This window comes from Castanea sativa, chromosome 4 (genome assembly GCF_040712315.1).
Source record: "Castanea sativa cultivar Marrone di Chiusa Pesio chromosome 4, ASM4071231v1".
In the NCBI taxonomy this organism is placed as follows: domain Eukaryota; kingdom Viridiplantae; phylum Streptophyta; class Magnoliopsida; order Fagales; family Fagaceae; genus Castanea; species Castanea sativa.
Window position 1 is genome coordinate 46,936,427 of NC_134016.1, and position 14,919 is coordinate 46,951,345.

The following is a 14,919-nucleotide window of genomic DNA, read 5'->3' on the forward strand; positions in this document are numbered from 1 at the left end:
GCCTCCACAGACCACAACGAAATCTCTATATATATAGCATACACCCTATCAAAAAACGCGTATTCGCAGAAAGAAACACAGAGCCTTCGAAGCTGTGCGTTTTGAGCCATCGCCTTTCTCTCTGTCTTTCCGATTTCGGAGCTCCTCCGTTTCTCTCTCTCTCTTTCATTCAATTTCTCGCTGTATCGCTCGCCGCCGGTAAGGCCTTCGATACCTGTGAATTTCTCAAAGGCGAAGCTTTGAAAAAAAAAAAGCTCAATATTGATTTCTAGGGTTTCGTTGTTGATCTCATTCAATTTAGCTGGAAAAAAAAAATCGAAGATTTTTGTTTTCTCTGCCTGATTCTGATATCTGTTATTGAATTTCACCAGTTTTTGGTTCTATTTTTTTGTGTTAATTTCGATATTCAGTTTGTGTTCTCTCTCTATTTTGTGCTTTATTAAAGAAAAGAAACTGAATTGTTGATTTTGGGATTGGGATTGGGATTATTAGGGGTGGATTAGAGTTAAAGTTTGAAAAAAGAAATTGATTTTGGGGGTTAGGGTTTGGTTGTTCTGTTTTCTGGAATTGTTGAATTGGGGGTTAGGGTTTGGTTGTTTTGTATCCTGGAATTGTTGGAATTGTTGAATTGGGGGTTAGGGTTTGGGGAGTTGGGATTTGATTAGGGATTGTGTGATTGTTATATTTTTTTTGAGTTTGATTATTGATTGAGAAGAGTTGTGGTTGTGAATCAAATGGCGGCAGGGCAAGTTGATGTTTTGAGAAGGGACTTTTATAAGCATTCCAAAAGACAGAATGATCATTACAGGAATGATCCTCATGGCGCTGGATATGGTCGGGGCCGTGATCATGGTGCTAGACGTAAGAATGGGTACCATTATTCTTCGAGAACTCGTGACTGGGGGTCTAGAAGAGATGGGTTTGGCAGTAGAATCGAGGAGAGAAAGGTGGAAGATTTGTCAAAGGGTGATAAAGTTGCAGGTTATGAAGATGGGATTCGGTTGCCTGCAGAAAAGAAGCGGAAGATCTCTCCAATTGTGTGGGATAGAGAAGAGAAGGATGTGAGGGTCTCATCTAAGAATAGAGTTGTACTGGTTGCTCCACTGCCGTCTCCTTGCCCGCCTGCACCCAGCTCGAGTGGTGTGGCATGTCATGATGTTTTGGATGTGGATGTTTCGAAGTGTGCTGTTTCAGGAGTTGAGATTCAGGGATTTGATGATTTGGCAGATAAGGCTGCTGTGGAAGATGGGTTGGTGGGTGAATTGAATTCTCAAACTGATTTGTCCTCTTCATTGCCTTCTGAGCAATCTGGGGATGACTGTAGACAAGAACATGTGGAAGAGGAAGAGTTTGTTGGAGCACGGAATATCTCAATGTCAAGGTGGGCTTCTGATGATGAAGCTTTGGATGACTCTAGGAGGTCGAGTCCTGAGAGTGGGGAGATTTGTACAGAACTCTCAGGAGAGGGTAGGGCTAGGTCATCTAGCTTTGATGGAGACAGTTGTTCTGTGGGACCTGTCAGTGGAAATGCTTATTGTGAGAGTGAGTTGTTAGATGCTGATTCGATGGGTATTGACGACAAACAAGATGAGAATGCTAGTGTTAATGGGTCAGATGCAGACTCAGAGGATGATGGTGATACCCATCATATTGAAGAGACTAGAGTCCCTATCCAAAGAAGCACAAACATGCTTCAGGGTTGTAGAAGCGTGTACGAGTTTGAATACCTTAAAAAGATAAATGAAGGCACTTATGGGGTTGTGTTTAAAGCCAAGGATAAGAAGACAGGGGAAATTGTGGCCTTGAAGAAGGTGAAGATGGGTGTAGAAAAGGGGGATGGTTTCCCTTTGTCATCATTGAGGGAAATAAACATTCTCATGTCTTTCAATCACCCTTCTGTTGTTGGTGTTAAAGAAGTTGTTATGGATGAGGATGACTTTGATAGTGTTTTCATGGTTATGGAGCACATGGAATCTGATGTCAAGGGTGTATTGGAGACGATGAAAGTCAAGAAACAGCTTTATTGTATGAGTGAAGTTAAATGCTTGATGCGGCAGCTGTTGGAGGGTGTCAAGTATCTTCATGACAATTGGGTGATTCATAGAGATTTGAAGACATCAAACCTTCTATTGAGCAATGAGGGTGAGTTGAAAATATGTGACTTCGGGCTGTCTCGCCAATACGGGAGCCCACTAAAGCCCTATACCCCTCTTGTGGTGACCCTCTGGTACAGGTAAGCTGCAGCTATTTAGTTTTTATTTGTGCCCACTGGCTAGCAGTCATGATGTTTTCTATAGTTTACTTTTATTGTATGCATGTCAGGAACTTCCATTGTCAACGTATGAAATTGTTTATATCCTTTTTCTCAACATCAAATAATTTATGTATTGTTTTCACTTTGCAGAGCACCTGAACTTCTGCTAGGTGCAAAGAAGTACTCAACAGCAATTGATATGTGGTCAGTGGGATGTATAATGGCTGAATTGGTAGCGCAGGAAGCACTTTTCAGAGGGAAAAATGAAATTGATCAGCTTGGCAAGGTATTCCTACTTTCTTTTCTTTTTTCCTTTTTCCCTGTTACATGTTTTACACTGCTTTTTTGAGTCATTTCAGTGATGCAATTGGTTAAAATGTTTGCAGATTTTTCAAATTCTTGGCACACCAAATGATAATATTTGGCCTGGATTAACAAAATTGTCAGGAATTAGACCAAACATAAAGCAACCGTAAGTATATCTCTTTATGCATCTTAATCTTTAATTAAGTTGTGGCTTTCCTTTCTATTTATAATCCTCCAAGTGGCAGTGTTTCTCCAACCTTATGCCTTGGGTGGACCTGCTTACGATGTGTGGATCTTGTATATGAAATTTAGTTTTTCAGCATATTTTCTCTCTTTTAGTAATGTAATTACTGAATTTGTTTCAGGTATAATCTGTTGCGGAAAAAGTTTCCTGCCAGATCCTTCATAGGATCTCCTGTTCTTTGTGATTCAGGATTTGACTTGTTGAACAAATTTTTAACTTACGACCCAGAGAAGGTATATCTATGTGCAAATTAATAAATTAGAATTTGATTCCACATTCTGGAAATTTTATGGTTTTTTTTTTGTTGTTGATAAGTTAGGAATTTTATGGTCATGAAATTTATGAGTGCTTCCTTTTGTCTTTGCAGCGGATAACTGCAGAGGCCGCTCTTAAGCATGACTGGTTTAGCAATCTGGCAGCCTGATAATGCTTTAGAGCAAAGCTTTGTGCCACATCTTCTTCAGCAAACTTTATATCCACCTATTTGGTAAGCTTCTTCAAAAGTAACAGAGTCAGAATCCTTTAGAAGAGGAGTGAGAAAGGATTTGTGATGAGCGTTAGATGGTTCACTTGATCGAGAATGCAAGGCAGCCTGATAGCACTACAAAGCAATTTTTTTAGCTTTGTGCCTTACATTCTTTACCAAACTTTCTTATCTACCTAATTGTTAAGCATCTGAAAAAAAAAAAAAAAAGCCAGGATCCTTTAGAAGAGGAGTGAGAAAGGAGTTGTGACGAGAATTAGATGCTTCACCCGTTCAAGAATGGTGGATTGATGCATAATGGATTTGGCAGGTGTAGACTAACAACTGACATTTTATTTTTTGCAATGTACATCTTTCTTTGAAGACATTTTTCAGTTGAAACTTGTCTAAATATTTCAGGAATATATCTTTGTAAATGATGCAGCTCTGGCTGTAACTACTATTGATACAATGTCAATTTTATTCCTACTACTTCTTCCCTTTATTTATGCTGTATCACTTTGTTTGCTAGAGTTTATGGGTGTACAAGAGGGTGCTTTTTTGGCTAATGGGACCATGAGGCTGTTGTCTATGTTTTGTTAATGATTGTGTTGATCGACTTTCTTTGGTAAGAATATTATATAATATAGTTGATAATAATCCTTGTGCCCTCATCCCTTCCAAAATAAACAAAAAACTTAAGTAACTAGAAAATCAATTTTCAAGATTATTTGTAGCCTATGTGATTGATACAAATATTTTTATGTGGTCTGTAAAGGTATCAGGGTGGCTTCGTAAGTTGTGACCTCAGATCTTGAAGTCTTGAAATCTAGTCAGTACACAGCTCAACTGGCTTCTATTTGAGATTTTCTTCCTTTCCATTGCAATTCATAACCCTCAAAAAATTCACACATGGTATGTTGATACGGAGGAATGTCTTGTTTTACCTTTGTCTTTGGCAAAGTATTGATTTTGCTCATTATATGTTGCTAAACTACTTTTTTTTTTTTTAAAAAAAAAAAAAAAAAAAAGAAGTTTATAGATTTCTTCATTTACATGTTCTCTTTGTTATTTCCATCTTTTTTCCTCTCGTTTTTCCACTTACTTCGTTAATTCTTTATCATTATTTATGTTCTCTTCATTTATGACTTTTTTCTGCCTGTGTAAATTTATGAGTTAGGAATTATCACTTGCTGTGTTAACAGAGTGACCTTGCCCTTCAGTTGTACATTGGTAAGCAATTGGCTGGTATGTTCCAAACTTGCTCTTGTAGGAGTGCTGATGAGATACCTTCTGTTTCTACTACATGGTAGGTTATTATTAGTTATTATGGGTGGGCAAAAAAGTAATTTCCTTATGATAAAATGACACTGAGCTGCTAATAATCACCTGAAAATTCTGTTCTACTTTCTTTTGAAGTGAGATATTATTTGTTAGATCATTTTAATTTTATCTCATATTGGATACTAAACGAGTTACTGAAGGTTCTTGATACTTATTAGCTATTCAAATTGAAATAGCTGACACTCTCCTTGCAAACACTAACCATTACATACAAATGCATGATCACAGTTTCTATTTACCTATTTTATATTTTTACTCATGGAATGTATTTAGTTTTTCAATCTAGTTTTCTATCAAAGCAGTAAAGATGGTGGATGATGAGGTCCAATGTTTCTATGATAGTGAGATGATCAACGATGTTGAAATGTTGTTGTTGTAACGTTAGCAGTATGGATAAGATGCACGGTTTATTCAAAGTTATGTGAATTTTAATTTGTGTTTATTCAGTAATTTGATCCATAAAAATATGAATCTGCACTTCCTCATATTTTTGCAATAAAATAAACTATTTGTTATTCATTACCTGGTTTCTACAAGTGCATTTTGTCGGTTGTTAATTACTGATGTTGTAATTCTTCTTAGTAGCGGACAAACAAATAAACAGCTATGGGCCTTCAAATTATTCCATTGCATTCACCATTTTCCTCAAGTATAAGCTTTTACCGACTTACGCTTGTGCTCTGGTCCTAAGAATTAAATTAGTGGGCTCAATCAAGTAGCCTAATTTTTTTAACAATTCGATCAAAGCACATGATTTATCATATTTCTATGTATTGTCTGATACATATGATTTATGCATCATATGATTTGTGAGCATGATCAATACATAACAATGATAAGCTACTTTTTACCTTCAACCGATACATTACAGGATACGTATGATACAACTATGCGATACTAACAACTATGCTACATAACACGGTACATATGATACTAAAAATACTAACAAATATGATTATTTTTTGGTAGAAAGAATGGATGTTTTATTTGATTAAGTAGTAGTTACAAAAGTTGGTCAATTAGTCATCCTTGGACGGAGTCTAGCGTTCCAGGATGTTAAGGGACACTTTAGGAGTGCTTTTTCTTGAAAGATCACATATATAGGAATGAGAGCATCCCATCACATATATAGGAATGAGAGCATCCCATCAATATGTGTATAAATGTGCAAAATGGAAAAAGTAACTATTTTTACACATTTTGAGCAAGAAAACACCTGCATCAGTCGGTATAAACTTGTGTATAAATATACAACTGCTATTATAGTAATTGTGTATATATGTATGCACGGTTACTATAGTATGTGTATTAAATATTTTAATAATTTTTTCTCTCCTAGTCTCTGCTCTCACTCTTACCTGACCTGACTCTGTCCTTGTCTCTGCACTCACCTCACCTCACCTCACTCTCCCTTTTCCTCATTTGCTATCACTCTCGCCTGGGTTTTGATTTTTCAAGATCATTCTCTGCATTTGAGCCCTCTGATGATACTACAGTAGTAGTATTCTCAAAATTTTGACTAGCATTCTCAGCAACCGCCATGATCACCCCCACACTTTGTATCAAAATCTGTTCTTTTTATCTTTCTCAGATTTCTCTGTAATAATTATGTCAAAGATACAATTTTTATCAAAAACCATCAGAATATATAGCTCATGAAATGATACATACCTGGCTTATCCTAAGCATTTCCATTGAAATAAGACCAAACCCACCTCAGGATCGTTTAGCACAAAAAGATTAGAAACCCAGAAACCAAAAAAAAGTGAAAGTAAAAAACAAAAAAATTATATGGTCTCTGTAGATTGATAAGAAAGTGGCAGATATGAAACAGAGCACAACTTTTCTCTTTTCTTTTTCTTCTTTATATATATTATATATACATATAAATTTTTGTTTTACTGAGGATATTTCTACAGAGAGAGATGAAATGGGTGTGTTTTTAACTTTTTATTATTCTTCGGATTGTCCGTTTGAGCTGCACTGCCTCTTCGGACCTTTTTTTTTTTTTTTTCACAACGGTGGCTGGGTGTGAGTGATCATTAGTATTATTGGGTCTCAGAGAGAGAGGAACAGTGAGGGAGAAAATAATAAAAAAAATTGTAAAAAAAAAAAAAATTTATTGTATAAATGTGTAAAATAGATAAACTGATATAGGTGTTTTGTAAAATTGAATGTGTAAAATAGAAAAAAGTAGGTTTTTTGTGTAAAATAGAAGGAAAATTTGCACTCATTGATGTGGATGCTCTTAATTACAAAAGTAGAACATTGTGCATATTTTACTAAGCTACTTTTTTGCATTACTCCTCTCTTGGCCAAACCATTTGTGATATTGTTAGCTTCACGAAAGATGTAACATGGTAGGACGGTCCATGCTCTGCTTAATAGGGCCTTACAATCACAAATTAATGGAGTCATAGCAAGAGTTATAGTCTCATTTGATGTTAACATACATATCACAATATCATGATTAATTTGTAGGTCTATAATTTGTAAACAAGTTCCCAGGCAATTAATAAACCCGGTCTAACTTCCCATAATTTTGCAGCATTATTTGTGTCAAAATCAATATGCATTGAAGTCATTAATCCAATTCCCTTGGCTATATCGGTCCCCCCGCAAATCCTGGGTTACCTTGTACACTATCATTAGTATTCAAAGTAATAAAAAGATTTTGTGGGGGGGGGGGGGGGGGCTGCCATGAAATATGCACGGTGATTTTAGTTTTTGTAAAAACAAAGGAGTGTGCTAAATAGAAAAATTCTGAGGCTAGTTTTTGTGTCCTGTAAATTCCTTGATAGTGAGAAGCTGAAGGGGGACAAAAAATCCTATCATTACGAGCAAGCGAGAGTTACCAAAGGCCATAAGCAAATATAATGTTCCAATGTGTGAAAGAAGACCCTACTAGGTTTGTATTGGTGAGATTTGCTTTTAACCAATTAACCGTAGGAGAGTGAAAAAAAAAAACTGTCCTGGTAAATTTATCCAGAATTCTTTATCCCAAGGACAATTTCTAATAACATGTGAGGTTGTTTCAATATGACTGCATCGAGGACAAGTAGGATCAATATCATGGTGTATATTTGCTAAAAAGAATCTGGTAGGGAGTCGATTATGGCAACATTTCCATATGAAAATTTGAATTTTGTATAAACATGGAATTTTCCATATCCAATTCCAATCACTAGGACCAGCTGTTGTATCCTTGATTTCGTATAGATATCTAGTTGCTTCTTTAATAGTACACTTACCCACAATAGTAGGCCATACTAATTGATCCTGTTGAGAAGACACCATGGCAGTAGGCCATATTAATTGATACTAACAACTATGCTGGTAACGTAAATTGTTGATGAGTATGAGGAACACTTACGCACCGAGTATGGTAAACAGGATTACACAACATTTTTGCTGGAGAGATGTATGCTTTTCAGCCATAACTTAAAATTTCTTAGTTGAAAGGACCTTTAAACTGATGATTGATAGTGTTATCTCACGGCACTGGCAAATAGAATGAGCCGTGTGAAATTACTTCATTATATCATATGGTCTTACAAAAAAAGGAAAGGTCCAATAATATCTGTCAGTCATACCTGGAAATAATATTATGCCAGGCATAAATGAAGTTTTAATATTCGATTAGAAGAGAATGAACTGCAAGGCACAAGCAGTCTTGCTGGTGTAATCAGTCTGCTGCCTTAAAAAAAAAACAGGCCAGACAAAAGATTGCCTCGCCACTATTTTCAAAGTGGGTTCTTAACACCGTCACTTCGTAGTGAAAGTTATGGTCTTCCCTAGTACAAAAGAAACTAGGGAGAACTCGATAAAGAAAATTGTATTAATAAGCGGCCTATCAATCGTCCATCCGTATATGGTTGCTCCGCCAAGGTTGGACTGCATGTACATAACTGCAAAACCAAGTGAAGTTGATTAAAACTTGATGCGCATGTACGTAAATTCAGAGCAATAAGTGTATCCATTGTGTGTGAATATTGAATAATAAAGATGATATGTGTGATACGATCAGTTTAGTGTAAAGCAGTATGTAGCAAGGGCATGACTTGGACAAAAATTGAAGGTGAAGACTTATTGACCTTAAATATAGAAGAATGATAAAAAGGGAAATCTGCAGCTGAAATTAATTATTTATCAAGTTGAGGTGTAACAAACATCTCTAATCTGTGTCTATTTGTGAGGAAGAGAGAGTAATCCTGAGTCTCTTGAAAGACTTGCAACAAGAGAGACATTGCATTTCTGATGCAATAAAGCTCTCACTCGATTGAGTGTTAGCTTGCTGACACTAATTTAATCAACATGTCCTAACTATCAGTGAGAAAACAAAACTGATGCATCACAAAACGACTATCATATAGAACGTAAATCAATTAGTCAAGTTATTCTAGTCAATGGCTATCTCCAGCTGCATTTTTTTTAAGACAATGGTACAGAAAGTGTTTGTAGATGTACCAAAAGCTTGTCTCTTATGATACATGGATATGTAAGAGGCCATTTGAGTATTTGTAGGTACTGGGAAATAATCGATCGACTCCAGATCACTTTCTGAGTAGGTGATGGGCAATGAACCTGCTGGAATAGCAGCCTCCAAGTTCCCACCATTACTTGAAATTCCCCTTTGAGAAACATCATTGGGGTTGCACGTAACTAAAGCATGCCATCTGCTTGAAATTGCTGCAAGACTTAGAGATCTATATGAAATCTTTGCAGCTGAATGAAGGCAAATTATGAGCCCAACAAGCTCAATGATAGAGGATACCTGCCACAGCCCCAATTAAGCACGGTAAGAATGAAAATTATGCGAGTTCTTGAACTATTATACAAAACTAGTCGCAGACCCACGCAATGCGCAAGAAAATTTGATATCATAATTTTTTATTCGAACATTATTAAATTAATATATTATACATTGTATATTTTTAAAAAATTCAGTATGTGTTATTTGAAATTGGGTTTTAAATTACAACATATGAACAAATCCCATGGTATATATAGCCCTTTAAATTCATAACTTTCATGATTACTTGGATTATATGGTAAAATAAGACCAACCTACCATCATTGCATTGCAGAGTCATCTAAATATAGTCATATAAAACCCCTCTTTTGTTGATCTTGTCTCTTAAACCATAAGTGCCATCTATACAACTAATAAGATCTTTAGAGTAACATATGACAGAGAATTCTAGTAGACTGCCTTCAACATTGCCGTCAACCATGTGAGTTTTCTCTTTGATTTTCCTGGTTTCTCACTTTTTAGAATGAAGATAACATTGGCATATACAAAACACAGTGATTGTAGAGTAGTTATACAAAACTTTTCAATACATTATTGTTCATGTTATCTAAAAGTTTATTCTCCATTTAGACTTACATTACAAATACCAAAGACTTCATCTTAAAAACCAACACTATTGAATTGGGTAAAAGTGGGGGCACCGTAGGCATTGCATTTGTTGTTCCCACAATATAAGCTTAATCTAGTGCTGACTGTTATAATAGAAGTTGTGCAATTTCAAGGCTTGCACGGTGACTAAAAGGGGAAAATTAATAATAATAAAATATTAATTCAAAAATATTAAATGAAATAAGCATTGCATATATGTAATATTTAAGTAAATAATAAGACACCACAAAGGATGTCATTATTGCTAGGCTATCACTTTGAACTCCCAAAAATTAATATAAGGGTCTAGATATAAGGATAATTGGAATAATAATAAGTGCCAACAAAAAAATAATCCAGCTACTCAAGTATTTATACATAAAAACATTAATAGGATAATGATGTTCTCAAGTAAACTATATTTAATCTTATTCTCCTTTTGGTCTTTTCCTAAAGATGATCAACTAAGTAAATTAGAAGCTTACCAAGAAAGCTTAGGTCAATAAGAAATTTGATGGAAGAGATGTTTATTATTTGTAATAGAATGACCAAAAATTAAAAAAAAAAATATACGGTTTTGAGAATAAAATATAAGATGTGTAAAAAGAACTTTACCAAACACATGGGATGCAACAATAACAAAATAGCTACATTAAAGATTTTATGACTGTTCTTATACTCTACAAATACGTATGAATTCACCATTTTGTTCATATATAAAAGAAACGCGGAAATTTTTCATTATCAATTTGCTGCATGTCAACATCAACAAATTTGACAATAATAATGGGCTAAATAAAACAGTCTTAATTTCCATCTGCATCCCATAAAATAAAGCAATTATGAGTCCATATTTAGGGGTGGTGTCTCTATTAGCTCCAAAATGGCAAACAGTTTTCTAAGTGAAGGCTCTTCAAAGTAAAAATTTGTGAGCTTCAATAGCCGATTGAGCTTGATTGTTTCCAACAACAAAACATTTATAAATTAGTTTCAAAGTAACATTGGATTTTGTATTAATAACTTTTTTTTTTGTTTGGTGATTTGTTATTTTTATAATTAGAAAAATTTCTAGATTATTTAGCTTTTCAAGTCATGTCTATAAAATTATAAATAAAAAAAGTGTAAAGTATAGTTTTACAACAATCAACAATGCAAACCCGCATACCCACATCGAACATCTTGTTTCTACTACTAACAAACAAAGTCTTTTCCCCCTTCAATCTTATGCTTGCAATTACTTACAAAAAGAAAGTGCACATGCAAATGTGACCAATAGAAACACAAATATTAAAATAAAAAATCCTCACCATAAGGAGCTGTAATTCATGCAATATGTAAATAGCATTCATGGACATAAACTTAAGAAACCTCTCCCAACCATTAGGAGCCACAAAAACATTTGAAGCTCAACTGTGGAGACATCCATTAAGAGAATGGTGCTCAAGTTTAGAAATAGTGTTCAAAGGTATTCTCCCCATTGATAACCTGCTTCTTTCATAACATCAAATTTGTCAAAATTTATGTCTTAAAACTTTATCTAAGAGACATTCCATACCACACATCTAAGAGAAATTTCATCCAAGTATATGTCATGAAACAATAACCAAAAAAGCAAAATTGTCTGTCATTCCACATGGGATAAACAAACAAATGGGTGACAATTAAAGAGTTTGTATTGACAAAAAGAAGAAAATTTTCTAACAGAAAATTAAGCCTAAAGATTGATCGTTTTATTTTTGCAGTTTCATCAATATGTCTCTTTTGCTTTTGTACTGTCTAGTTCTCCCGTTTTCTCAATAGATTAAATTAGATGGACAACAGAGTAACCGAGTGCATGAAACACAAATTGGGTCTTAGTAGTTTGGGTTTTGGTAAATAGAGAAAAATGAGATAGTATGAGAGACAAATTGGTTACCTGGTTGATTGTAAAAGAGCAAAAAAACCGTAGCATTACCGAGTCCAATGGTGTTTTTACAGCATTTGTAGAAGTGGAGAGGGAGCAATAGCAATTTGTATAGAAAATAAATCAATAGGGGGAGAATAGGAGTTGAGATTAAAGAATTGAAGTAGTATTGAATTGATGTTAAAATGGAGTTAATAAGGTAATGGAAAAGAAGGGTGATGTTAACCGTTTGTTTGATGGAGAGAGACCAAGGAGGACTGTTAATTGTGAATTCGAATAGTTAGCTGGTTGGGTTTAATGGAGTAATTGGGGAAGGTGAGTGGGTTGCAGTTAGATCAATCATTATGAAGAAGTTATCCACAAAAAAAAAAAAAAAAAGGGAAGATAAAAAATGGGAAAACATTCAATGAATAGTTGAGGAATTACTTCTTTTTTTTTTTTTTAAAGAAGTTTTTGAGTAATAGGAGGGGAGCATAATTTAATGCAAAAGAGTTAAGACTTTTTTTTTTTTTTTTAATTGTGAGTTAAGACTATTTAGAATGTGTAAAGTCATGAGAATATATAAAGTCATCATATGTTTTGCACAATTTATAAAAAGGAAGCAAAATAACAATAATAAAAGGAAAATAAAAAACAAATAAAGAGATGACACAGATGATGACGTGACTCAATAGAAGCGTAACAACATTAATTACTATGCTTCAGCTTTTAGATATATATACATAATGAAATTTTCATTTAGTTGTGTAAAATACTATGAAGCTCTATGCACATATTAAATCCATGTGAATATTTTTTTTTCTTGAAAAAAGAAGATGAAAAAAATATATATATATAAATAAATAAAGGATTAATGTCCAAAATAGAAGAAATTTTTAATCAGATTTCTTAAAATTATGTTTGAAATATTAATATCAACTTTTTAAGATTCAATATGATATCATCTATGAAATCTCTACGTATGAAGGAACACACTTTCTGCACTTACTGCAAAATCACCACCATTGATGAAGTTAATAATATCAGAGTTTCCCGTAGTCTCTAGCAGAGCCATAAATTGACCAGCTGTCACAAATAACAACTCCAGCGCAAGATATATTCGGAACCTGTGGCTAATTTTGGATAGGTTATGCTTTAGACGAACGTGTTCCTCTATGTACACTGAAACATCTAGATCCCTTTCCAAAAGCTTCCCATAGTTTTCAAAGTGTATTATTTGCAAGTTGCACACCAAATTGAAAAGAGCACTGCCTGATAGAAAGATTGTGGTTGAATATGTCCATGAAACCAACGAGGCAAATAATGTAGCAACAGATTGCCACCATGAATCATTGTGTGCATATACCACATGAATGACCTCACGAGCAGTCTTTAAAAGGAAGCATGGTAATAGCCACACTCCCAACAAGCGGAAGAAACCCTGAAGAAAGAGAATTGTCTATTCAATAATTTACTGCTGTGTTATAAGGTGAATACATAAGAAAATGATATCTGCCCAGATATTGATGCAGGACAATTAAGAGGAAAATAAAATAACAAGAAAATTAAAGATAACCCTATGAATTAGCAGTTAGGGGTTGCCTAGAATTAGCATCAAGCAAGAAAATTTAGGCATTAACACCTAATTTGAAAAATCTCCAATTTGAAATTTCATTAATCAGTTGTCTAATATAAAATAAACCACCTGAAATCCCTGTCCAATCTAATCCTCATTTGAACTCAAAATAAAATGAAATCCTAAACTAATCCAACTACATAAGAAATCCAATCTAATACGGTGTGCTGTCTGCAACAGATATCAGTGCAAAAAAACTATAATTGTAGATATGCTGATGGACCAGATAGACCAATAAAGTGCTATTCACTTTGATTTACCAAACGCTCAAAATGCTAAATTGTGTATTCAATAATTTACTGCTGTCGTTTAAGTTGAGTACATAAGAAAAGGAGACCTGCCCAGATAGTGCAAAACAGCTACAATAGCAGATGATCTCATGAACCATGTAGATTGTAGACCCTTAAAGAACTATTCACTGTAATTTGCCTATAGTTCAAAATATTAAAGCTTTTTTCACTTAAAGCACTTTATCACAAAAAGCTCTGCAACTAAAGCTCTATAGATAAAAGCTATACTTCCTATGACAATACCAATCGGACACACAGTCATATATAGCACACAGAGAAATGAATTCTATAATTTCTATGGGTTTCTCTAGCTGTGTTAGTACAAACTTCACCCCAAGTTCAAATTGTTCAATAAACTAATTCATTAGATAAACATGACAGTTCCAATTATATAATAAAAACTCCAAATACGGAATACTAAACACTAGTAGATGTGTGTTTTGAAAGGCTCTAAATTGCAAGCAAGAAAGAAGAAAGTTGGGTATTTCTCACGTTGATCTTTTGTATGTACTCTTCACGAAACTGTGTCATATAACCATGATACCGATCCACAAACAGAAACTTCCTCATACCATACTTGCGAAGATTGTGTGAAATGAACAGCAGAGAAATAGCTGCCACAAGGGACTCAGAAACCAGAATCTCAAGCTCAAATTTTCTGATCTGATACTTCTCGCAGTTGGAACAATAAGCGAGCTCGATTATAGAAAGTGGAAGTGCAACACCTAGAAGAAGAAATACGAGCCATGACAGAGTGATGCTTAAAGCAGAGTATTGGCAGAAGCCAAAGATTCTGAGAAATGTTTCTAAGCGATGGAGGGAGTGATTTAGTTGAGTGTCATTTAGTAGTTCTTGTTGGTTCGAGTCTAATATAATAAGTGGGGTTTGAGCTGAAGAGGGTGGCTCTGTTTGTGTGTTAGGAACTGCCATAAAGTGGTGAAAGTGTGTGTTATGTCGAAGTTAAAAATGGTTATATTTCATGGATTCAAAGGCTGAGTTGAGTTTAACTGAAGGGTATGATGTATAAATCAAATGAAAGAGAGAGACAGTGTTGTTGGTAGGTATTGAAGATGAAAGGTGGAAAAAAGCACACTTTAAC

At 34.6% G+C, this 14,919-nt stretch overlaps 2 protein-coding genes across 2 annotated transcripts; one reads left to right on the forward strand and one right to left on the reverse strand.

The window, feature by feature from the left end:
- The first annotated feature begins 460 nt into the window (after window positions 1-460).
- LOC142631082 (cyclin-dependent kinase G-2-like) lies at window positions 461-4,269 on the forward strand. The gene is made up of 6 exons (XM_075805154.1): window positions 461-2,233; window positions 2,405-2,540; window positions 2,641-2,726; window positions 2,926-3,037; window positions 3,172-3,895; window positions 4,046-4,269. Exons 1-5 carry the CDS (start codon window positions 735-737, stop codon window positions 3,226-3,228), a joined length of 1,890 nt encoding a protein of 629 aa, XP_075661269.1. The 5' UTR covers window positions 461-734; the 3' UTR covers window positions 3,229-3,895; window positions 4,046-4,269.
- Window positions 4,270-8,090: 3,821 nt separating this feature from the next.
- On the reverse strand, window positions 8,091-14,884 carry LOC142630734 (uncharacterized). The gene is made up of 4 exons (XM_075804773.1): window positions 14,313-14,884; window positions 12,904-13,335; window positions 9,079-9,385; window positions 8,091-8,519 (listed from the first exon to the last, which is right to left on the reverse strand). Exons 1-4 carry the CDS (start codon window positions 14,748-14,750, stop codon window positions 8,377-8,379), a joined length of 1,320 nt encoding a protein of 439 aa, XP_075660888.1. The 5' UTR covers window positions 14,751-14,884; the 3' UTR covers window positions 8,091-8,376.
- Window positions 14,885-14,919: the final 35 nt, after the last annotated feature.

What these genes read in the sequence shown, in the direction of transcription:
- LOC142630734 (XM_075804773.1), bottom strand. Translation starts at nt 14,750, where the DNA reads ATGGCAGTTCCTAACACACAAACAGAGCCACCCTCTTCAGCTCAAACC. An exon ending in AGTACATACAAAAGATCAAC is followed by an intron (nt 13,336 to 14,312) that starts GTGAGAAATACC and finishes CTCTTTCTTCAG; the next exon opens with GGTTTCTTCCGCTTGTTGGG. An exon ending in TCATAAGAGACAAGCTTTTG is followed by an intron (nt 8,520 to 9,078) that starts GTACATCTACAA and finishes TTGGTTTTGCAG; the next exon opens with TTATGTACATGCAGTCCAAC.
- LOC142631082 (XM_075805154.1), top strand. Translation starts at nt 735, where the DNA reads ATGGCGGCAGGGCAAGTTGATGTTTTGAGAAGGGACTTTTATAAGCAT. An exon ending in AGACCAAACATAAAGCAACC is followed by an intron (nt 2,727 to 2,925) that starts GTAAGTATATCT and finishes AATTTGTTTCAG; the next exon opens with GTATAATCTGTTGCGGAAAA. An exon ending in TAACTTACGACCCAGAGAAG is followed by an intron (nt 3,038 to 3,171) that starts GTATATCTATGT and finishes TTGTCTTTGCAG; the next exon opens with CGGATAACTGCAGAGGCCGC.